Source organism: Hoplias malabaricus, chromosome 1 (assembly GCF_029633855.1).
Source record: "Hoplias malabaricus isolate fHopMal1 chromosome 1, fHopMal1.hap1, whole genome shotgun sequence".
Taxonomy (NCBI): Eukaryota; Metazoa; Chordata; class Actinopteri; order Characiformes; family Erythrinidae; genus Hoplias; species Hoplias malabaricus.
In genome coordinates this window covers 27,576,684-27,600,928 of record NC_089800.1, presented here as the reverse complement: position 1 = coordinate 27,600,928, position 24,245 = coordinate 27,576,684, and the positions used below count along the sequence as shown (strand labels likewise).

The 24,245-nt window shown below is 39.6% G+C and overlaps 1 protein-coding gene across 2 annotated transcripts in view; it reads left to right on the top strand.

Moving 5' to 3' along the window:
- The window catches only part of wdr95 (WD40 repeat domain 95), a 54,195-nt gene that overhangs the window by 2,330 nt on the left and 27,620 nt on the right, over positions 1-24,245 (top strand). For both annotated transcript variants that reach the window (XM_066661105.1, XM_066661096.1), the window contains exons 3-24: positions 4,001-4,054; positions 4,132-4,215; positions 4,434-4,499; positions 5,061-5,291; positions 5,594-5,679; positions 7,399-7,491; positions 8,137-8,182; positions 8,274-8,320; positions 8,782-8,899; positions 9,905-9,974; positions 11,207-11,450; positions 14,788-14,893; positions 16,832-16,983; positions 17,752-17,854; positions 18,724-18,830; positions 19,182-19,261; positions 20,228-20,282; positions 20,422-20,467; positions 21,288-21,347; positions 21,599-21,761; positions 22,740-22,838; positions 24,084-24,142. In XM_066661105.1, the coding sequence (XP_066517202.1) occupies positions 4,001-4,054; positions 4,132-4,215; positions 4,434-4,499; positions 5,061-5,291; positions 5,594-5,679; positions 7,399-7,491; positions 8,137-8,182; positions 8,274-8,320; positions 8,782-8,899; positions 9,905-9,974; positions 11,207-11,450; positions 14,788-14,893; positions 16,832-16,983; positions 17,752-17,854; positions 18,724-18,830; positions 19,182-19,261; positions 20,228-20,282; positions 20,422-20,467; positions 21,288-21,347; positions 21,599-21,761; positions 22,740-22,838; positions 24,084-24,142 (2,169 nt within the window). The remainder of the gene's footprint in view (positions 1-4,000; positions 4,055-4,131; positions 4,216-4,433; positions 4,500-5,060; positions 5,292-5,593; positions 5,680-7,398; positions 7,492-8,136; positions 8,183-8,273; positions 8,321-8,781; positions 8,900-9,904; positions 9,975-11,206; positions 11,451-14,787; positions 14,894-16,831; positions 16,984-17,751; positions 17,855-18,723; positions 18,831-19,181; positions 19,262-20,227; positions 20,283-20,421; positions 20,468-21,287; positions 21,348-21,598; positions 21,762-22,739; positions 22,839-24,083; positions 24,143-24,245) is intronic.

Genomic DNA, 24,245 nt, shown 5'->3' with positions numbered 1-24,245 from the left:
ACAATACATTTGCATTATTTATTTAGCGGAGTGCTTGAGCTTGTAGCACATCAGGTACAGTGGCCCCTTCTTTGATTAAAGCAATTCTGTTTATACTAGAGGCAATTTGCCACTTGAGCGCACACAGAAATGGGTTTGAAACTCGCAGTGTGTCTCCAATGGACGTCCACATTCTTCTGCTTATCAGGAATCTCCTAAGAATGTAATCAACAACACCTCCCAGAACCTGCTCTCTGTAATATGCAGCTGCACTGGAGTTATTTCCAGACTGCAATTAGACGGGTGATCTTCATATGGTCAGGGAATAGGTTGGTGTAAAAGTCGTTTAAAATGCATTGATTTTTATTTATTCATTTTATTCATACGCAGAGCTTGTGCAGGTACTTTAAAGCAGGCCAATGCTGCCGATGAGGTGCTGGTTCCAGCTGGTTTCCTGCATATTTTAAATCATTTGTGTTTGTAATTAGCTGACAAATGGTGCACATTAAGAGGTTATAGTATTAAGGTATTACATCGTGTCTGAGGAGCACGCATTTGCTGGAGTAATGAAAAAGTAATGAATGATCTTGCTTTGTTCATTTCATCATTTTTTATTTGATTACAATGACAGAGGAATTTATTGGCATTGGTTTCATTCTGTGTTCTGTGGGATCCTGTGGTTCCTGAATTACAGGGGTACTGAGATATGAAATATAAAGTTGTCTGAAAATACTATATATTAGTAAGAATAACTATTTTTCAGTACTACACTGATCAGCAGTAACATTAAAATTAACTCATTGTTTCTACACTCATTATCCATTTTATTAGCTCATCTGACAATATAGGTGCACTCTGTAGCTCTACAGTTGCAGAGAGTTGCTCTGCATCTTTTGTTAGACTCCCACAGAACCACTTGTTAGAGTGGAGTATCAGTCTCAGTGCTGCTGTGACTTTGACGTGGTGGTGGTGTGTTTATGTGTTGTGCTGGTATGAGTGTATCAGACACAGCAGTGCATCTGGAGTTTTTAAACATTGTGTCCCCACTAACTGTTGTCGCTCTGAAGGACATTGTGTTCCACTTGGACTTGAAGCTAAACTTAATGGAAGGGTGGTCTTAAATGGAAAGGAACTATCTTAATAGACTGGTGTAATCCTTATCTGACAGGACTGACTCTGCCACTAAGGCAATCAGATGCTTGACTAGGAATTAGAAAAGAAATGTGGCGTGTAATTCTTTTATTTGCGAAGCTTATAAACCTTGCTGTAAATAGATGCTAAACATGAAGCTTCGTTAGACTTCATAGTAACTGCACTTTCATGAGAACTGAATGGTTTCCATCAGACTCTAACTGAGCGTGCTAAACATGTTGGTCACTGGGTGATCTGACCTCAATCGGGTGCACTTTATTTCTTGCTTGTAATCTCTCAATTCCCCCCCGACACTGACTGATGAAGCTATTAGCTTCTTGATCCTGAGGATAAGGTTGGGGGCATTTATCATTCTCCAAGGCTGCATGCACCATTTATTCATCAAGGCTAGATCAAAGCCTCTGAGATGGATTAGGCATGAGCAGCTTCCTCAGAGTCATAACATTGTATGAATGTGAGCTGCAGTATCTATGTTACTAATGCTACAAACTAGCTGTAAGGACTTATAGACCAGATATTTACTGTGTGCTAGTATGGCAAGATGATCCAATGGGATGAAAGTGTTCTACCGCTCTGATGAGTGCCAGGAGCAGGAAAAACAAGGAGCAAAAGACAGTGATTTGACAGTGTTCCACTTGTCATCCTGTCACTCGGTAATAAGTAAAAGCCAACCCTGATAATTTTTCAATGCTTTCTTAATTGACAATTTGATGTAGAAAGGCACGGCTGGTTAAAGGAAGGCGTTCGAGGATATTTCCAATGTGTCACCGAAGCAGTGGGCAGTATCTGAAACCTTAGCTCTGAAGCACATCCGTTTACTGTTCTACCAATTTTCTCAGATTGGAAATGTATTGGAAGGCTCCCATCCCCACCCTGATCAGTAGCGGTTAAAGAAGATGCAAGATTGAAGTTGTTTTCAGGCTCCACAGGAGCACATTGCACGGAAGATCATGAAGTGCAGATACACAACAGTGAGGAACAAGCAGAGAGTACATAATAAATACACCAGACAATAGACTTGTGTGACATTAAACACAGAAGAACTTCACATGATATCAACTAGACAAGGCAGTGAGGCAACATACAGATAAGAATCTTGTGTGTGTAAGCGGGTTATATTAGCACATGAATAGAAAGACTAGTGCAAACAGTTTGCAACTGTAACTGTACAGATAGATTGGGGTTGAAAGTGTCACCAACCTATGGTTTCTCCTCTTGAGTAAAGTGCAGATGCTGAGTGATGATTAAGGCATGTACCAACTCTCTATGGTGAATGATGGTCTTCTAATGCAAAATAAATAAATAAACTAAAATAAAGATACCAGGATTTGTTCTAACAGTGACAGTATGTTTACTGATGCATCATTGTTGTCAAAACTCTGCAGTTCAGTTATGAATTTATTGACAGACAAATCTAAAACCCCAGATGCATCTCAGCAGTGCTTTTTTGCTGCCTGAATGTTATCTCGCAGGTAAGAGTGAATGGCACGTTGCTAAGAAACCAATTGAAGAAGCCCCTATTAACATAAGGAACTCGTCTCGTCTCAGCAGCTTGCCCTGTTTCTTTTGTATCCGCTCCAGCAGGATGTTCCTACCTGGACCAGCTGCCTTCACATCACATCCAATTTACACGCACAGTGGTCTCCTTGATGTGTTCCTGTTTAAACCATCTCTCTCTCTCTCTCTCTCTCTCTCTCTCTCTCTCTCTCTCTCTCTCTCTCTCTGCTTCTTCTCTCACCATTCCCCCTCCTTTCTCACTTGCTAGCGCTCCGAATTTATTAATTGGCTGGTAAGCGAAGATCTATGTTTGGTGTGCCAATTTGGAGTGTGTTTTATTCCTTTCCCCCCAGTGGTCTACTCCCACTCACCTTTGGCTGGAAATAACCCAAAGTCAATCTAAGCTCATTAAGTGTGAATAGCGGCAGGGAGAAGATAATTGGCGGAGATCAAAGATGTGACTTTGTGCATGTTGAGGATGCTGCTGGATGAACTGCCGTCCTCTTGTTAAAGTGGCTGGGTTAAAAACTCCAGTGAGAAAAGAACTCTTATTGGTCTCCTTCTGAAAGGAGTAGATTGAATTTACTGGTTTCAAATAACGGCTTCATTTCCACATGAAGATAACTAATAATATCATTACTTTTATCAAATACATAGTGGCAGGCACTTTTATAATTAGTGGGTTTGGCTATTTTAGGGCACACTCACTGGGCCCAAATGTGCTCAGGTGTAAACACAACTTGAATGGTCACCCTATGATATAATATAAGCCAATGTGACTTAAATTTACTATAAATATAGAAAGTTAACTAAATGTTGTTGTGAAACCATTACGTTAGCAAATATTCCAATACCACCTTAAGGATAACCTCATGAGATTACTTGTCTGTTCTTTTAATGTGGAATTAAGCAAGTCCAAGTAAATTCCATTAAAGGGACATCAGTCATTTTCTCCAATGACTTCTCCATTCTTCATGATTCATCTAGTGTCACCTAATGGCTTGGATGTTTTGAAGTGTCTGTAGTAAATATGTTTTAGATATTTATTTAGAAATTTTAGGCATGTTACATTCATAGGCTACAAAGAAATGTGATGCTTCACCTAACTCTGTCACTTCCATACAAATTCACTTTGTGGAAAAAGAATTAAAGATATACAAATTCACTTGATATATAGTGTTTGCTACATATTGGTTGGTAAAAATGACTGACTGTTCCTTTAATGTCATGCAAAGCATAGCTCAACTTTACTGCTGCACTACACTTTGCACTGCTATAACTTTCAATAGCAGTAGTAAGTTTACAATCTTTAGATACATTTTTGAACATTTCCACATCTATTCAATATGCAATCCAAAATGTCTTGCTACAGATTGAGCAGAGGGTGTCCCTTGAAAGTCTCACAAAGCTGAAACAGGCCTTTGAGGTAAGCCGTCAAAATTGCATTACACTGTCTTTAATATTTTAGCATTATAATAGAGCTGTCTTTTCTCTGCTGGGCAGGATTTTGAAAAGGCCGGCACCAGGTCTCTCAGCCTCCCTCAGTTCAGACTCATCATTAAGAAGTGTTTGGGTTTTCGTGACATTGTAAGTCATAATGCAATCAGTCCACTACTGGGCAAAGATAATTGCCATTCAGCCCTTTCTAGCTGTAATGGTCTGAGTGGGTTTAATTAGATGGTATTGTTTATGTACGTAGATGAATCAGAAGAGGTCTTAGACTCAGACTGTTTGGCATGTGATAATGACCCTTATACTCTCTCTCTCTCTCTCTCTCTCTCTCTCTCTTTCTCTCCTTGTCACAGAATGATGCTCAAATTCATGAGCTATTCATGAAGATCGATTATTCTGGACAAGGCAGCATAGAATGGGTTTGAATATTACAGATATAATATCAAATTTCACTTTTCTCAATCAAGAATACACACAATCTCTCTCTCTCTCTCTCTCTCTCTCTCTCTCTCTCAAAAACACACACACAAACACACATACTTTTTCTCTCTTCTACTCTCGAAATGAACAATTCCCAAGCACAATGACAGAAAAAATAAACATAATAACAGCCAATACTCTATTGATTTGAAAGTGTCCTGTCAGTCAAAAAGCACTCATGCTGGTAGAAATGAATTTCAGAGCAAAAACATCCAGGATTTGAAAACAGCTGAAAAATTTAGTATGCTTAAAAATTAATAGCAAACTAAAACATGATAGTATTTATATGTTATTGGTCTTGTTACAGAATATGTAATATTAACCTGATCTCTGGGCTAAGGAATACAAGAAATCAAGCTTTAACATAACACCTGCCTCTGTTGTCAAACATATTGCACTGTAGAAAAACGTAATTCTATATTTATTTATGAAATGAACATCAGAGACAATCTTGTACATTTTTTTATGCTGGTATGCTCCCTGTTCATGAATAAATGTAGGATGAGTTCTGTACCTACATGCAACTGGAATACACAGAGAAGGAGGAGCTGGTCGTCCGTAGTAAGCAAGGGGCTTTTTTGTTGCCTGCGAGTTTAAAACCTCTGAGTCACGGAGAACCCATTCTCGGGATTCACCCTATATCTGGCGGGACGATAGTGACCATAAGAGAGGACGGAATGGTCAACTACTGGAGCTCCACACTTCAACTGAGAAAGAGCAAAAGTGTGTTTGTAAGTAATGCCCCTTTTTTGGGCACATTCTGTATGAATGCAGAGGTAGGTAGAGTAGCTTTAATCAATGCTCAAATAAAGTTAAATGCAAAAGTAGAGACCTCTCTCATGTTCCAATAGCTAAAAGCAATCACGTCATGTAATGTATTCCATTCTCAAATAAATGTTTCAAAATTTGCTATTATTTTTGTGTCGTTGAATGAATATTTACAGACCAGATCAACAGCTTGCAGATCAGTTTCTTCTGGTATTGTGTGGATGATTATTCTTATGTCATTGTATTTAATTTTCTCTTGAAATAGCATGAAAGACCCATAGGACGGAAGCCAAAGTGGGCCACAGATTTCGTCATAATGCCTCAGTACAACAAACTCATCATTGGAACGGGGTGAGTGGACATACAAAAGGTATATTTCTTCAACTCCAGCTGTCCAACCTCCACACTTTGTTGTATTTACACAACTGGATTACAAATGTTCAAAAACCACCAGTAAATGGCTGAGGGGAAAGCAGGGAGTTTTTTTTTTTTTCAAAATGTGCCCCTGAAGAATTTCACCCATTCTATTCAGCCCTGCTCCAAAAGCCACTCCCCAAATCACATGTATGCACACTGCCTGAATACAGCTGAAGGAGCCCACATAGGAGAAATAGTAGAAGAGAGGACTGCAAAGCTCCATTTTGTACTTTTAAAAGCCATTGCTGGTGTTAGTGGGACTTTCCATTCATTCCTGTGAAACTAGCTAGCAGCTTTCAGTAATATGTGTGTAAAGCCATGTGGGGACTCTGCACATGAGCAAATATGCAAAGTGCATCGATATATACATTCTATGTAGTTGCTGAGTTTTATATATTGATAAAAATTAAGCAAAAGTAGATCAAATATGTTCCTATGGGGCCCTATCATCGACACCTAGAGTTCATTAACCAGTGATGACACAGCCATCCAAGGCCAGGAGTCATCCCTATCTCTGCATGAGTAAGATGCACCCCAATCCCTCATCCCTCAGCACAATGATTGCCGTTAATGCAGGCGTCTGTTAGCTAACATGGCAATTAATGATTCCCTCTGAGCATGCTGAGGTCCAATGTCATTGTGCTGCTTGCAGCTCTTAAAGATGAGGCGTAGTGGTTCCTCATTGGTCTTTGGCATGTTTTTTCTTTACCATCTCAGATTGGTAGTATCATGTGATTGGAGGAGACCTAGCTAGTGGCTGGGATTGGCAATTTATTTTAAGAGTTTGATAACAAATCCCATATATGTCAACTTGTTTTTACCTACTTTACTGTTGACCTAGAAACTCACTAAAACACTGAATTTGACCAAAACCTTCCAAACTTTTGCACACAGGTATATCCAACACTGGAGGCAACAAAAAAGCAGAAGAGCTAGGAATACTGTCATAGACGTTTTATTGTTGTAGTTGACAGTTGTAGACAATCAACTGTGAAACATTTTGTTTTAGAGGTTTTGCTCTGGAGTAACATGGCTAATGTTGCTAAAAAGCAATGGAAGTGTTTGCAGATGATTTGTCTTATATTAGTTTTGTAGTTGCAGTGTAATTTTTGAACACAAAACATGTCCAGTCAACAAGACTGAATCAAATAATAAACTAATAACCTAATAACCCATTCACAAAACCATCTAAGGGAAGCACTGTGGTGCACCAGTTTATTGTTGCTGCAACATAGCTCTAGAGTTTTGGGGTCCTGGATTTAACCTTGCCTCCGATCATTGTCTGTTTGGTGTGGTCTCTCTGACTCTGTGAGTTTTCTTCAGGTTCTCTGTTTTCTTACCATAATCCAAAAACATATCTTGGAAGGTTGATTGACTGTGCGAAACTGTCCATAGGTGTGAGTGTCTGTGTAAGTGTGTGGTGCCCTGCTATGGACCAGAGCCCTGTTGAGGGTGTGATCCTGCTTTGCACACAGTGATTTTGGGTAGGCTCCAGACTTGCCGATTACCTGAACAGGATGAAACAGTTACAGAAAATGAATAAATTAATAAAGCCATTATAAGGGTGGTCTTTTTGGAAAGTGGAAAATGAAAGTTTGTACCCTTGGGTTTGAGTTAATGTTTTGAGATTTCATTCCACTTTCTGTGTCTCAGGGACAGAGAAATCCAGCTGTATGAGCTTTCCTCACTGGAGCCGTACTGTCAGCTTAACTCCCTGGAAACTGTGCCTCTGAAATTAGACTACTGGTGAGTGCCCTCTCAGATCTGCAGACTTCATTGAATAATTTGCCCAGTGCAGAGTGGAGTTTCTAAGATCAAAAGGTTATTAAAACAGCACTGAGGACTGCAAAGGTTCAAACTGTTGAAATATATATTGTCTCTTGGCGAAGCTTCTGTCCTTCTCAAACACTGTATGTTCAAAAGTTTTTGGACACTTCTTTTAATCTTTGTGTTACTTAAGCAGCTGACAGAAGTGTTCAGTTGTGCACAGCATTGTCACAGAATGAGATGCTCTGAAACAACTGCACATGCTCAGTGCCAAGCTTTGGCTAGAGGGCTGTAAATCCCCCACGCTGTAAGTTGTGTAGCAATGCAGATGTATTCTTTGAAGGGATGGAGCTCCATTTGATACCATTGGGATGGGTTGAAGTGGGTGATCCAACATTGGTACCTAACCCCACCAAATCCTCACAGCAATGTTCCAGTACCTAGGATCTAGCCTTCTCAGGAAAGTAGGGATTAAGGCAGGAAAAGTGGTCAAACATCCTTCTATTAATAGCATACTTTTCAGAGGACACATTGTGTGAACTGGTGTTCATTTCCTTTAACTGTACAGTGAACTTTTAAAGAATCTGTCCACTTTATTTTCAACTCTTCTCTTTCTCTCCACAGCTACACAGGCCCTGATGAATGCACTATTGTGTACGGTGACGCACAGGTAACCAAGCGTCCAGTGGATACAGATTCAAGTAGATAAACAGGATGGTTCATGGCATTCGTCTGATTAATTACGGCTTTTGGCATCCTAGGGCTGTGTGAATATCATACTAATGATATCAGTGGGGGAGACGCTGAGGTAAACAAGCCTTTTTAACAATTGCCATTTTCCTCATGCTTCCTTTGGAGGCTAAATTACTAAAGGAAGTCATGCATGAATGATTCTTATTTTAATAAATGAATGTTTGAGATGAAACGCTGACACAGTTCAGTGGAGAAACACTACATGCTTGGATTCATGTCGTTGAAATGCATTACATGCTAAGCATTACAGTCACGAATCTTTGGATTCACGCATATTCGGCCCAGAGTAGTATGGGAAATATAATCACACTCATATATAACCAAGAGCAACAGTATGTACATACAGATAACCATATACATGCGGTCAATAAGATCAGCTGGATTTATGAGTTTTAATGAGATGCCATGCTTTTGCAGAGGCGAAGCAGCATCTAACTTATATCTGTACTGACACAATGAGGACCTATATGATTTATTCATGCTTTCTTTAAGAAATAAGATGCAGTTTATCTTTAGGTTGTGGAAGAAGTTGCCCAAGGTCGAAAATGTGCCCAGCATCGGTATCGATCACGCTGTCCTGTCTCCAAACCTAACTTATATTAGATGGAAAGTCCACCAAGACTGGGTAACACAGGTGAGATAAACTTCATCTATTTAATTTCCTTCAAAATAGCCATTAAGTACAAGTTATTTATTTTTCAGGAAATGTTTACTTGAATAAGGAAGAGGAAAGGCCAAGGAATATTTGATGTATTTTGGATCATAACAAGTAGGAAATATAACAAGCTTCCAAGACAAGAAATGGCCACAATAATAAGATAAATTATATATAAAAACATATTGATGCTGTCCAATTAAAAACACTTATCTCCCAAAATATCAGCTTTACAGGAGAAGGGAAAAACCTTCTTAACTTTCAATGGAAGTCAGTGTAAAAAGATTTTATTCTAAGTTATTTTGGAGCATTTCTATTGGTCCATTCATCATGCAATATTCACACTCTATGAAGGAAAATGTAGTAAACTAAAAATCAAAAATGGAGTTGCATGTTTTTAATGTTTTTAATGGACAGTCATGATATGTGCAGTATTATTATTTTTTTGGTGTTAGGGTTTGAGTAATTTTCTTTAGAAATGTATTTGTATTTATTGCATATAACTGAAAATGAAATAGATGAAAGTATCCTATCAGCCATAACATTAAAATGACCTACATCATTCTACACTTTATCAGCTCCGCTGTTCTACAGATATTTATACAAGTAGCTCCCCTTTCTCTCTGATGCTTAATGATCATGATCATCACAGGACCAACGCAGAGCAGGCAGTATTTGGCTGGCGGATCATTCTGCAGTGACACTGACGTGGTGGTGTTGTGTTGTGCTGGTACGAGTGGTGGCTTTTACCACAAAACAGGGTGAAAGGGAGATAAAAATATACACAGAGCAACAGACTGAATATAGTCTGTAATTGTAGAAGCACATCTATGGTCACTGAAGCTGATCAAATAGACAATGATTGTAATGTAGATTATGATGCAATTATTTTGCCAGAAATCTTTTGCCTATTAGAATCTGGGATGGTAACATGATTGTAGTGTATTTTTAGCACAAAGCCCTCACAATATGTTGTCATTTCAGGTGAAGTATTTCCAAAGCATTCCTGCTGTCGTCTCCACATCGAACCATGAAGCTTCTGCCCTTGTTATTGGTAAAGTGTCTCTAACATGTCGGTGCAAAATGAGTCTCTCTCTCTCTCTCTCTCTCTCTCTCTCGCTCTCTCTCTCTCTCTCTCTCTCTCTCTCTCTCTCTCTCTCTCTCTCTCCTGTTGTTCTGTTCCATCAATTAGTAAAGGCCTTCTTATCGAGTGGGCCGGCAGAATCCATCAAGGACAGGAAGGTCTCTTTGCACTTGGCTGCATGGGGCGAAGCGAGGCAAAATGATCATTATCTCCCTCTTTTTTTCCCTCATTAAAATCTGAAAATAGTACGTATCTTCCGTCTCCCCTCCGAGGAAAGGTCTGAGGAGCGGGCTAAAGAGGAAAACAGCAATTTATTCAGCATAGTTAATGCCAGTGAAGGGATCTGTCAGAGCCCTGGATGTAATGAAATTCCAGTTAATCTGATCTGAATAGCACGCCATGACCGAAAAGGGGACGAGGGAAAGGGCTCTGACTCATCTGTCAGCTGCTCCCACATGTCTGTGGATGTGTGAGTTTGTGTGGATGTGTGTATGTGTGTGTGTGTGTGTGTGTGTGTGTGTGTGTGTGTGTGTGTGTGTGTGTGTATGAGTCTGTGGGCTGTGGGTGGGGTTAATTTGTCAGGGTGTAATTTTGTTCAACTGAATTTATTTTTATATCACATGCAAAGCTATTGGGCCATTGAAAGGACATTTGAACTCACCACATAACCTCAAGTGAGCACTAGATACTATTATATGTGAACCAGATACTATTTCATTGTCATTTTGAGCAGTTGATTGCATCTGGAGCTCACTTATCTTGTGATCACTTAGCAGTACATATTCACTTGATATTGGCTGATGCTCACCTACTCACCCTATAGTAAGTGGTGTTGAATTAACAGGATCTGCAGCTCACTTAATATTATATAGCTCAAATATCTGGTGCTCAATTAGAAATATCTCTTAGTAGCTGTTGCTCACAAAGTAGTATTTGTTGCTCAATTCATAGTCACTGGTGCCCAATGGATAGGATTTGGAGCTTGCTCAGAAATATTTGTTCACTTTTACTTGGTTGCAGTTGGTAGTATCTGGTGCTCATTTGATAGAATCTAGTGTTCACCAAGTATTACCTGTGCCTGTACGTGTGTGTCTATGTGATTTTTTTTGTCGATGTGTTTTTCTCAATAGTTTTTCTAAAAAAGAAAAATCCACAAATCAGTTATAGCAGTATTACAAGATATTCCTGCCTGTCACTTCTAGGCTGCATACTTCCATCCACTAACATCGAGACCCAGTTGAAGGAGATTAAGGAGGTCTGCCGTGAGACGAAGCCCAAAAAGGCATCAGTGGGACCAGGCAGCCCCCAGCAAAGAGCCACCTGTGACCAGACTGTCTTTTCCATCTATAAAGGAGTCATGGCTTTTGATCTCTGCAAGACTCACAACCTGCTGGTCACTGGAGGGATGGACAGACTGATACGCATGTGGAATCCTTATGTTCCTGGGTGAGACATCTTTTCCCAGTACACCAAATTATTTGAGTTGTTCTTTATAAATAGGAAGTAATCAGATTTGTTATAAAAAATTCATAAAATGGCAATAAAAGGAGTAATTCTATGGGATTAAGAAATGTAAAGGCACACTCTGTTTGTGATATATACGTTTACACACATGCCAAATGTGGATGTCTGGGCACAAGAATAAGTATTATTTCATCAAAATGTGTGTGAGTGTGTGTGTGAGTGTGTGTGTGAGTGTGTGTGTGTGTGTGTGTGTGTGTGTGTGTGTTGGGGGGGGTGTAAGGTGTAGCAAAATACCTCTGGCCTTTGGCTTCTCCACTGTAGCATTATACTAATAATATGGAAGTCATCCCCACAATGTATCTAAATGGGTTTGTTCCTAATTTGTTCCTAAGTTTTATGTTGTGAGATACAACAAAATATGGGAAATGAGACTTCTGGTTCATGAACCAACACTGTAAGATGACATAGTACTTTTCGCATCTAACATTAAGCTTTAAAGTCCCACTCTGTCTTCAATTAAACCTTTAAAAACTCTGCTTTGTTCATCAAAATGACATTTAAAAAGTAATTTCATAGAAATAAATCCCCTGATGCATTAAAAGTGGCTTAGATGTAACTCTACAGCTTCGCCTTCATTCAGCACGCAGAAATCTATGATTATGTAAATTGTCCCCATCACTGCAGCTTACGAGTTCACCTTCAACTCCGCTTATCACACAAAACTCTCTTTCTTTTCTCTTTTACTAGCAATTGTAAGATACGCAATGGTACGCGGTAATATTGGAGTACATAGTTGAACTGAAAACCCCCTTCAAATATTAGCCATCCCCTGTGACCACCAAATACAGTCCAGGGGCAAATTTTCCACAAAAAGTCCTAACAAAGTTCAAAGAAAGTCCTAACAAAGTTCAATCAAAGTCCTCACAAAGTTTCAGCAAATTCCTTCTCCCACACTATGGCCTCTGCTCCATAGCACTGCACACCACCTCCAAGCTGAAAGGCTGCAGGTTCTCACAGTCATGGTCATGGTCATGGTACTTCTCTTTTGCACCTGCCTCACCAACTCTGTAGTTGTGTCTCTTACCTGTTTTTTTTTTTACCCAAATACAAAGCTCTTCTCTGCTGTGGTCGCCCATGTAGAACTATCCTTCTTTTCAAGGGAAAGTTAACTCCCCAAGGTTTATGCAGCCTCACTGACGCAACCCACATAAAAGCTCACCACTTCTCCTTTAGCAACTTTGAAAACAAAAGCCTAAGTCTGCTCTTTTTGATAATTACAAGTTGATGAGATTGGCTTCTTAGGTTTATGACCTATCCTATTTATCTGAATTTGTCCATTTGAGACTGTCATTGGAAACACTGCAGTTCCAAAGCAGTAATATTCAGCCATGATATTGAATGTCATCATTACACTCATTATATGTCTTCTTGCAAATAAACCACACTACAAAGTTAAACACTTGATTTTCTGTGTAGGGTATTATAGAACCTTAACCCCACGTTGTAACTCTTTAATAATATGCTAATTTAGAAAAATCAGCAGAATTTACCTTTAAGTCACAAAAGTGCTATTGTTGTTTTGACTCTGAGCTCTGGCAGAGTTTGAAAAGACCAAGGTCGGCTTTAATTGGAGAGTATGTACACCCCACTGTGTGAACCATGGATTACAGCCTTTCATACACAGACGTATCATTTTAGGGGGCCAAAAATAACCAGACACTTGGGTAGTGGGCAATTGCATCATAAATTCTTTTATAAGAACTAAATAACAGGTTTCAAGACACATACGGACCACTACCAGTAAATCAGCCAAAAAAATAGAGATACATAAAGAATAAAACAACTGTTATAATGATTAAAATGAATATTTTCAGTTTGGTATATCAGTAAAATGTGAACTCTCGTTGGTGAGGTTTAGTAAACAAACAAGCCATAAGAGATGGCACCACATTTTCTTTTATGATGCATATATTCATCCTGACACTGAAACACAGAATATTATCCAATGCCAGTACGGATCTGATGCTGTAATTTTTAAATTTATTCTGAACAGTTATTGTATTGTGATTGCTCTCTGATATAAGAACAGCATCAGATTATCTGATTACTTTAAAGAGAGTTATGTCACTCTCAAAAACAGCTATATAGAAATGTCAAGAACAGCTATATACAAAGTATACGACAGCATGATGCAAACTAGAACACAAGACCCGAAAAATAGTGGAACTGAATCACTCGACTAAAACAAACCGTGGCAATAATAGCAGTAGGATTAAACCTTTACTGCACAAAATTTTCATATTCCTCTGATCAAACCTAAACCTAGTACGTTGCGGGTAAAGTTTCACCTTGCACAAGGACAGAAACCTGTATCACACTAAATAAGCAAATGGAGTTTGTTAGGATCATGGAACAGAATGTTTTTTGCCCAGCCATGAAGAACACTGAATCTGTTTTACAGGCCTCAGTAGGAAAGCTATCCAAGCCTGATCAAGTGTATGCTCAGCTCTGTACACACAGTTTGTATAATCTTAAAAGAAGAAGCGTGAAATGAAATCAGGCTAAGGTCACTATGCTCAGAGCCAAGCACTAAGTATTGACTAGAGATATACAAAGAACTCCAGCACTGAGATGTGGATCACTGTAACTGTGTTCACAACAACAATCAAACGTTTAAAAAAGAACAGGAGCTGTTACTGCAGCTACTACATTTTATTATTAAAAAAATGTTTTGGTGATGTAATGTACAAATGCCCTTTACTTTGTCCATTCTTTTCAAACCTTTGAATATTCGTTTCCCAAATACTTTTTTGGACCTCCAGACCTCTCCCACCACCTGTTTGTCCTTCCTCTCACTCAAATGATAATGGATCATTTAACAGATATCGAAGCCATTAACTAGTCCAACTGCTGCTCCATAAAATATTCTCAATACCTTTGGAAACTGAGCACCTCCGAGCGGAGGAACAAGGTGTTGGCACAGATTCTCATTCCACCATGAACTGGCCGATGGGTGGCCCTTTATCTTCCTCTAAAACATCCTTCCTGTGCACTCCTCGTCTCCTCGAAGAAGGCGTCCTGAAAGGAAGTGATTATTTTAAGATGACAGAAGCTGAGCTCCCGGAGGCTGTGTTGCTCATTAGCGTCGCAGAACAGAGGGAGATCTCCTTTGCTTTCTGTAGTTCAAGAAAATATTCTAAAAGTGTCTGTGTGACTGACATGTCCTGATCCTCTGATGATCGTCTGATACTGTAAACAGGGAGGCTATGTGTGTTTGTGCACTGGTTTCCTAACGATCCTAATGATCTTCTAATGACAGGAGGCCGACAGGGATTCTGAAAGGTCACTCTGCTCCCATCTTCTACCTCCACATTTCCACAGAGGACAGCCGCATCTTCTCAGTGTCCACAGACAACACTGTCAGGGTGAGTAAAGAATTGTATCAAGCATATATATATATATATATATATATATATATATATAATTTAAATAATGTAGGTCTAACTTTATGACCACCAGAAGGACGTGTCTTCAGTAGGACGGTTATCTAAAGGCTCGTCCTGAGGAGCCCACAACTGTTTCAAATGGAACAGTCTAAACAGTTTGTGTGGTGACATCAGTGAACAGGCTTAGCATGAAATTTTATTTTCCTTGTGCAAATAAAGGGGCAGTTTCAAAGAGAGCACTGAACCAAAATGGGCCTCACAACAACTGAACATCAAACTACACTTAAGAGTAAAAATCCTGCTTTTGATGGCAATTTACTGTGGCTTGTTGTGAATAAACAAAAAAGTAAAACCAGTACTGCAGTATAAGATAGTTCCAGCAAATAAATTGCTCAGAAACTAAATGAACATATAATATATATTAAAAAATTATCATTTAATTCTAATAATTACTGATAAACTGAGTAGTAGTTCCAGCACCATCAAGGGATTTGCCAATTATCATGACATTTTCACGCAGCTGGGGAAACAGTTATGAGATTTTGATATGACAGTGATGACCTGCTTAATAATTAAATACACTAAGGGGACTTAAAGGCATTTAATGAAATTTAAGAAACCATGAAATCTGGAAGATATAAGAAAATCACAGGCTGAAAAGACTGTTCTGTAGATATGGTTAATTAAGTAGAAATAGTTAATCCTCAGATAAATTTAATTTGGGCAAAATTTCATTGGAACAGCGGAGTGAAGAATACTAATACACCAGTCAGCCATAATATTACAACCACTGTTTAGTTACTGCAGTAGCTAGACCGTAGTTCTACAATTATAGACTATTTTCTGCCCCTATTTTACAAAGGTCAGGAACTCCACATGTCCACCACAGAGCAGGTATTATTTGAGACTATTCCTAGTCCAGCAGTTCCAGTGTGAGCTTTAGTAAAGTCTAAGGCTTTAGTAAAATCTAAAGCATGTGCAGTTATATTCTATATGTGTAATAGTGCCACACACAGTCCTCTCACATTTTGTAAGCCCCCCCCTTAAATGCGTATGCATGAGGAAGAGATGCACATCTCGTATTTTTCAATGCACAGACCTTTAAACCCAGTTTCTTACACAACTTGCACTTTGTGTCCAATTAGCTTCAAAATGCTCAGTTCATAAGGCCCTTAATTAAGAATGTTTACATGCTCAGTGCCCACCATCAGCTAGAGGGGTATGTACACCCTAAGTGCTGGACTGTGGAACAGTGGACCTGTGTTTTCTGGAGTGATGGAGCTCCATCCAACCTGGGATGAACTGGAGTGGCAATTGTGATTCAGAACCAATCATCCAACTTCACCACCTGACCTCACTAATGTTCTTATGTCATCATATGACATAAAATTCTTACAGAAATGTTCTAGTTTAAAGTCTTCCCTGAAGAAAAGAAGCTGTTTCTACAGCAAACGCAGATAAACTCCCTTCATTAATACCCTTCATTTCATAAAAAGTGTTGGATGAACCCCTTCCCACAAATATTTGGCCGTGTTGTGTAATTAATGTTCAGAGTGAAGAGACTATTTTTCATAGCTCGTGGCATTTATCTGTTCTGGATTTTTTGGGTTGTTTATTTTTTGCATACAGAATGCTAATCTACTGTATCCTCTGTGAGATGAGTAAATACACCGGACTGATAAAGTGTGCGAAAGTGTTTTCAGAAGCTAATGAGTAATGATCTTTATTTTGGTTTGGCAGCACTAGCACTGGAAGCTGCAGTGATTTTGCTGTTGCTTGTCATTTTGATGGATTAGCTGCATTGTTGATGAAGGTTAATATAAATGTAGCAGGAAACTAATGTTTCCCAAAATACAGAGAGAAAATGCTGGAAGGTCTGGAACTGGAAGAATGTCTGTGGTTTGTGTTATATTTTAGATATGGGACATGCAGGATCAGTCTTGCCTGTTTACTGCGCACCCTAAGGCCAGTTTGCTGCGTGGTGACCTGTCTGCCTGTCTGTACTTTTCAGCAGTGAAGGGTCTCTATGTTGCCACTGATTCACTTGCCCTGTTGTACCTCAAAACCAAGTAAGCACCATATTATTATGAGATGTATTTGTTATTGTTTGTATTATTTACTGAAGTGACCACCATTCATTTACTTCCATTCCACCACAGAGCTGGTATGATTTGAGTGGAGGATCATTCTCAATGCTGCTATGACACTGACATGGTGGTGGTGTGTATTGTGCTGGTACAAGTGGATCAGACACAGCAGTGTGCTGGAGTTTTTAAACACTGTGTCCACTCACTGTCTGCTCTGTTCGACAAACCTACATCACTGGTCCACCTTGTAGATATGACGTCAGAGATACTGTCGCTGCAGCACAGAGAATGATCCATCATCCAAATCATAACTGCTCTGTCGTGGACCTATGGGGGTCCTGACCACTGAAGAACAGGGTGAAGTGAGGTAAGAAAGTATGCTACAGTCTGTAAATGTAGATGTACAAAGTGCTCCTGTATGATCAATGGCGCTGATAAAATGGACAGTGAGAATAGATACAAGGTTTTCTAATTTAATGATCCTTCAGTGTATACCTGTTATAGCTGTTTGTGTTTGTTTATAACTTATTAAAGAACTCTTGAGGAGTTTTAAAGCTTGCAATTTTTTTTTCCTTTTTACACACAGTGAAAATTACAATTTTAGACCATTTCCCAGAGTATAAACTCTCTTCCTCTGGGTAATATTTATTCATTCAAAGTTGACATGGTGAACTGTGTAGGAAATAAACAACACAAGTGATTATTTTCTTCCTTTCATTTTCTCTTTCATGTTTCCTGTGTGTGTCTCAGAGCAGAGCCTCAGGGCAGCTATATAATGTCCCATAAGGAGGCGGTGTTGTGCTGTGGCTACAGTGCTGAGTTTCGTCAGGTGGTCAGCTGCACCGAAGGCTCGGTGAGTGGACGCTTTGAACGCCGCTGGTCACAAAGTAAGCAGCCCTCTGGGGATGAGGAGAAAATGCCTCTGCTTAGTCTTTGATGCTCAGGCCTGGACATCTGCAGAGCGTGGCAATGCATTCTATTAATACTCATCTGTTACTTATCTCCTACTGAGCTTTAATAGCTCACAATGCAGTGGAAATACAGGCCTCAGGAGAATTTTATAACAAACTGACCATTAACTGTTAACAGTTTTTTTAATGGAGTTTGGAACACTGAGACATTGGATGTATACTGCATATTTATTCATTCATTCATTATCCGTAACCGCTTATCCAGTTCAGGGTCGCGGTGGGTCCAGAGCCTGCCTGGAATCATTGGGCGCAAGGTGGGAACACACCCTGGAGGGGGCGCCAGTCCTTCACAGGGCTACTGTATATTTGTAAAATGTTTGACATATAGACAAACTTATCAATGTTGGTTGAGGCCCATTACTGTCTTTTTAGCACGAATGGCCGATGTCATTTCCGAAGAAGACCTGGGGAAAGGCAGTGCCCACTCACACTGTCCAATCTAATAGACACTCCTGCCTTGTTGGTCCACCTTGTAAATGTTAAAGTCAGAGACAGTAGCTCGTCTGTTGCTGCACAGTATTTGTTGGTCATCTTCTAGTCTTTCAAACATCCTTATAGTTTAAATTTTTGGTTGGTGGACTATTCTTAGTCAAGCAGCACTTCTGTGTCTGATCCACTTTTAATATTGTTTAGCTGCTTTGTGTATAAATTGTACAAATATATTTATATTAGATATATTAGATTTATTATAGATTTATTAAATATATTAAATTTGTCTCAGTACTAGGGCTCGTGGATTGTTTTGTTTCAGGTGATCAAAGTGTGGGATGTGGACACAGGGAACCAGGTGTTTGAATACGGAGGGGCTCATGGACTTTCCGCCATTACATGTATGACATTTGACCCCAAAGGAAGAAGGTCTGATTGGATTTTCTTAGTACTTGTTTATTCTTTGGAGCATGGTGAAATGATTCACCATAATCTCTCTCTCTTTCTCTTGCTCGCCTTCATGCTTCCTTCCTTCTCACTTTATCTGTATTTCTTCCCGACCTTCTTCCCCTTCTACCTTCTTTGCTCCATCCTCAATCTCTCTCTGCCTTACACCTTTTCTTTTCTCCCCATCCATTCCTTTCCTCCCTTGTGCTCTCTCTCTCTCTCTCTCTCTCTCTCTCTCTCTCTCTCTCTTTTTCTCTCTCTCTCTCTCTCTCTCTCTCTCTCTCTCTCTCTCTCTCTCTCTCTCTCTCTCTCTCTCTCTCTTTTACCCTAAAGACTCATAACAGGTGGGAGAGACGGCTGCCTCAGAATCTGGAACTTCAACAATGGCCACTGCCTGAAGGTCCTCTGTCGAGGTGCAGTAAGTTTTCTCCAGACACTGCAGTGAGTCCTTAATCCACAGTAGAGTGTGCTCTCTGCAGAGAGGCGGGGGCGATGCAATATGTGAATGCTTCTGTCTGTGACAAAGCTCCTTTAAATCATCTATTAATCAACTCCTTAATCTGCTACCGTATTAATCACTTATTAATCATAAAGATTATTATTCAGTAAATCTTATGCATTATTCAATATGTATATATTATGTAAATTATATACACTCTTAGTAAGAATGGCATGGTATTGGACTTTTTATTTTTTCTGATATATTCTAAAACAGTGGAGTGGTTTCTCAAGCATAGACATGAATCATTTAACCATGTAAAGGTCCATAGACAGATATAAAATATTTTGTAAACGTGTATACAGTAGTTATGAACAATGCTTCTTAAGCATAAAATATTCATTCATTCATTCTTTCATTCAATGTCGGTAACCGCTTATCGCATCGCGGTGGGTCCGGAGCCTACTCGGAATCACTGGGCGTAAGACAGGAACACACCCTGCAGGGGGCGCCAGTCCTTCACAGGGCAACACACGCTCACGCATATGGACACTTCAGAGTTGCCAATCCACCTACCAACATGTGTTTTTAGACTGTGGGAGGAAAGCGGAGCACCCGGAGGAAACCCACGTGGAACACACCAAACTCCTCACAGACAGTCACCCGAAGCGGGACTTGAAACCACAACCTCCAGGTCCCTGGAGCTGTGTGACTGCAACACAAAATACAGACGCAAAGCACCTTGTGGAACTGGCTTCTAACTCACTCACTCATGTTTAGCCACCTAAAGATTCATCACAAGGGGGTGTAGCAGGCAAACAAATTTGAGCCATGGTTCACATCAAGTGGCTCAGCATACAGGATCTTCCAGGCTTTAGGTTTATCCTAGAAAACTGCAATGACATACACTAAATTGCTCCTTGGTCTTGATTTTCTGCAGAGGACGGGGTAGCTGAGATCTGCGACTGTTCCTATCTGCAAGTGCACAGGAATGCGTGAGCTTTCTTATATTCCCTCCCTTCCAGCAGAACACTGCACACTTTTGATAGGGGGTTATGATTTATTTATTTGTTTATTTATTTCTCACCTTTTCTGCTGAGTCATTTCGTTTCATTTCATTTGTTTTTTTGGCAGATTTGTAATGTCTGTTGGCTGGGCCCGGAGGATTGACGTTTACTTAGTGAGTATGAAAGCAAAAGCCGAGCCAAATACCCAGCCCCTGCCCCCCCCCCCCCCCTCGCTCTTCCCCAACCTCTCTCCAAGCCCCCCACACCCTTGATTTCATATCACCATTATTCCCCAGATGGCTTTCAGAAAATGGCTGACTGGTGTGACCTGTTTTCATTCATGACACTCCCCTTTGTCGCTGTGCAGCCCATTTCCATTTTTCATTTACTGCATCTCTCTCACCTCTGAGTGCTCTCTCTCTCTCTCTCTCCCTCTCTCTCCATTTTCCACTGTATGATGCTGCATTATTCAAGGCCTTTGCTCAGACTCCATCATAGCGTTCTTCCCCAAATCAGAAAGCCGAGGGGAATCTGGATGCTTACAGAGTGCGAGTGTGATAATATTGGGGAATAAGTGTTGAATAAGTGTTTCATTTGAGTCTCATCCGCTCCCATGCCCTCCGCTTCAGGGAAATGTATATCGTAGGAAAGGTCCTAAATGTTGCCCTGGTAACCGGGAACCTAATTCCTTGTCATCAGTTGCCTGTGAAATCCTGTTTAAAAAGAAGAAGAGAGAAATAGATTTGCATTTTTTTCCCCTTCCATATTTTCACCCGTCCCTGGTACATCAAGATAAAAACAGGGTTGAATGATGAGGGTCTGTATTGAATGTGATTTCATTTTGGACTTCAAGTGGCAGAAACTTCAAACTGAGCTTTTGAAACTTTCTATAGTCTTGTCAGACCATTTGTGTAGTCAGATTGTTATTATTATTTAGCTGCAAAGCACCTCATAGATCTGAATTGTAAATCACTGCAATGCATTGTCTTTTAGGACACACCAGAGGACTCTCGCCATGTTCAGAGACCACAACCCTCATGGCAGGATGACTTGGTAATCTGCACACACGTACACACACACACATGCATAGAAATAAATTAATTGGATGAGCATTTATTTTCAGTCTATTTACATGAAATCTGCTGAAAAATAAAACATGGAAAAGGAAGTCTACAATGGGCATGATTTGGTCTGTGTTTTCAGGAAATTGGTCAGGGTATTTTTTAATAGTTACAAATTTAATTTCTAATAAAATGTCAGCTTTATATATTGGATAGTTTGACTGGTGGACTGTCTGTCTGCAGAGGAAAGGACACAAGGAGGACATACTTTGCATTGACCAGTGTCCGCCCTATCTACTGGCCACTGGCAGCTATGATGGAGAGATCATTGTGTGGAATTTGGTTTCAGGACACATTCAGTGTCGCTTCCTCTCCCCACTGCCTCCGCACACTGACGACACTCAGAGTAGGTCTGGGTAGACATTTTTTTTCCTTTTCTTTTTCAGTGCAATTGCTGTCCATAATTATACATTCCGTAAGACGTGGCCTTTTTTCAGAAAAGTCTTTAAAATGTGTGAGCAATGCAAAGGCATTACAGTAAACAAACAAGGAATAGAACACAAAAGCGTAAACAAACAAAAAGGCTGCTAGTTCTTTCAGGACCAATTATTGGAAACAAGGTAAAAAACCAAGGCTAAAAGGTTTTACTGGAATATTTCTGAGACTAAGATTATTTTGCCATATTGAATTTCAATTTCTTTACTCACATGATATGAAAAAACAAAAATGCCAGCTGTTGCTCTGCATGCACCGTTGTCCAAGTCTTACCAACACCATTTAGAGACCCAAGGTGATTTAAGATCAAGAGTTGAAGACAGCACAACAGTCCTATGTGGGACGTGTCTGGGTAGGATGGTCCCTTTTCTCCCCATTACTCACAACATTGCCTGCCAGTGCAGGTATCGGTTGTGTAACCATTACTTAGTGTTCTCCTGCAAGTGTGCACATCTCCAATAACATTGCTTAAGCATCAGGAACAAGCACATGCTCTCCTTCACATTCCCAGATAGGTGGCATTGTATACTTGCAAGTGGGTTGTTTTCTATTCAAACTGATGATATGTCAGTCAGCTATAACATTAAAGCCACCTCCTTGTTTCTTCACTTATTGTGTGTTTTATCATCTCCTTTTGCTATATATGCCTATATTTTCAGTGGATTGATTCTGTGTCAACTTCTGGATTGAGAACAGGACACCAATCCAAAATATTAATTCAATAATTGTAAAAACACAAAAGGCAAATATGTGGTGAATGGAGATGTTAATTTAAACTGTAGAAGCAATAATATTTTTTTACACTTACTTCAAGAATTATTCTTGTAATTTTAATGTAATGATTGACTGGTGTTAATTCAGCTGCTGTAGATGATTGTTTCTGTGATAGTTGTGGACAGAAGTGTGCTGAGCCTCGTCTTCTTAAGGACTCGAGCAGTAGATTCAGCTTTTTCTTCAGCCACTTCACTCATATCTTCTGGGCCTCAAGGTAAATTTCACCAAAGTGTTTCTGAATAAAAAAAAAACAGACACATTTTACATATGTTTTGTAATGAGTCAAATATACACAGGTAAGCCAAAGCATCATGATCACTAACTTAATATCTTGAGTGGGATTTTACATGTGTGTGTGTGTGTGCACATTTGGATAACAGTGAGCCCTAGGGCTGCCTTATTCTAGCTCTTGATGTCTTTGTTTTGTTAGATTTAGTGTTCCCTGTTAGAAATGTGTCTATTTCTGTGCCAGTGTGTGTTGTATTGGCATTTTAACTTGATATGTTCAGTGTTTACATCAGCGGGAGTCTGGCTGGCTTTGTTAACCCTTTAGGCTTTCCGCTTTCTGGCTAACCACCAAGCATTCATCTGTGTGATGTATGTGTGTGTGTAAGCTCTTGTTGTATTATTTAGTGTCCAGTGATTCTCCAGTTTTTACAATGGCTGATGTAAGATTTGGCCTACAGGCTGCATTTGGCTGGTAGACTGACTTACTTAAGAGCACATACACAGTGCTGTGCAAAGCTCAGAGAACATTGTTCATTTTTAATGACCATTAGGTAACTATTCTACTTCAGGATAAAAATGTAGGAAACATATCTTAGAGTGGATTGCAAAGAAGCTGCAACAACACAATACGGATCAAGTTTGTTTTCCATATTTTGCTTCTATTCTTTGCTAAAGTCTTACTTTCTGTTTTACCTAAAATTCCACATCTCCAAAGTTAAATCTGAGAAGTTGGTTATATTTTCTGATATTTTAATGCATCTAAGTAATCTACAGTGTTGTTGTGGTCCGGGCTCTGGTGCAGCCACTCCACTGTTCTGAGATAACCAGTTGCATATGTCTGTGGTCTATGTTCTCTATTTCCTTTATCAGTAGCAGCTTCTTGACAGAGCCACATCCTTTCAGACCCATATATTTTAGTTGTTCTTCTCAAATTGGAAGTATGGACACAAACAACTGGGAATGTTGTTTATTTGATGTGGACACTTTTGTAGCTTTTATATAGTTGTTAGGGGCCCTGATTTTTGTTTTTGTTTTCCCTTTTCCATTTATATTTTTTTCCTCTCCTGCATTTCTTGAAGTGCAAAATTACATTTGAAATTAAATCATTCAAAGGAGGTTACAGAAAATGGAGGTTTCCAGAAAAATACAAATGCCGGAACTTCTGCAGAATTATTATTCAACTGTTATCTTGTGTTGTTCAACCTGTATCTTGTGTGTATTTCCCTCCAAGGTCATGTCAATTTCTGGAACATACTGAATGGTGGGAAATTCTGTTCATCTTTTCAGGCAGTAGGTCTCATAACGTTTCTTCTTTCAGTGGCTCTCATACATCTGGTGAAAATAAAAGATCAGCCAAGGGTCTCAAGAGAAGGGGTTTGCTTTTTTTTTTTTC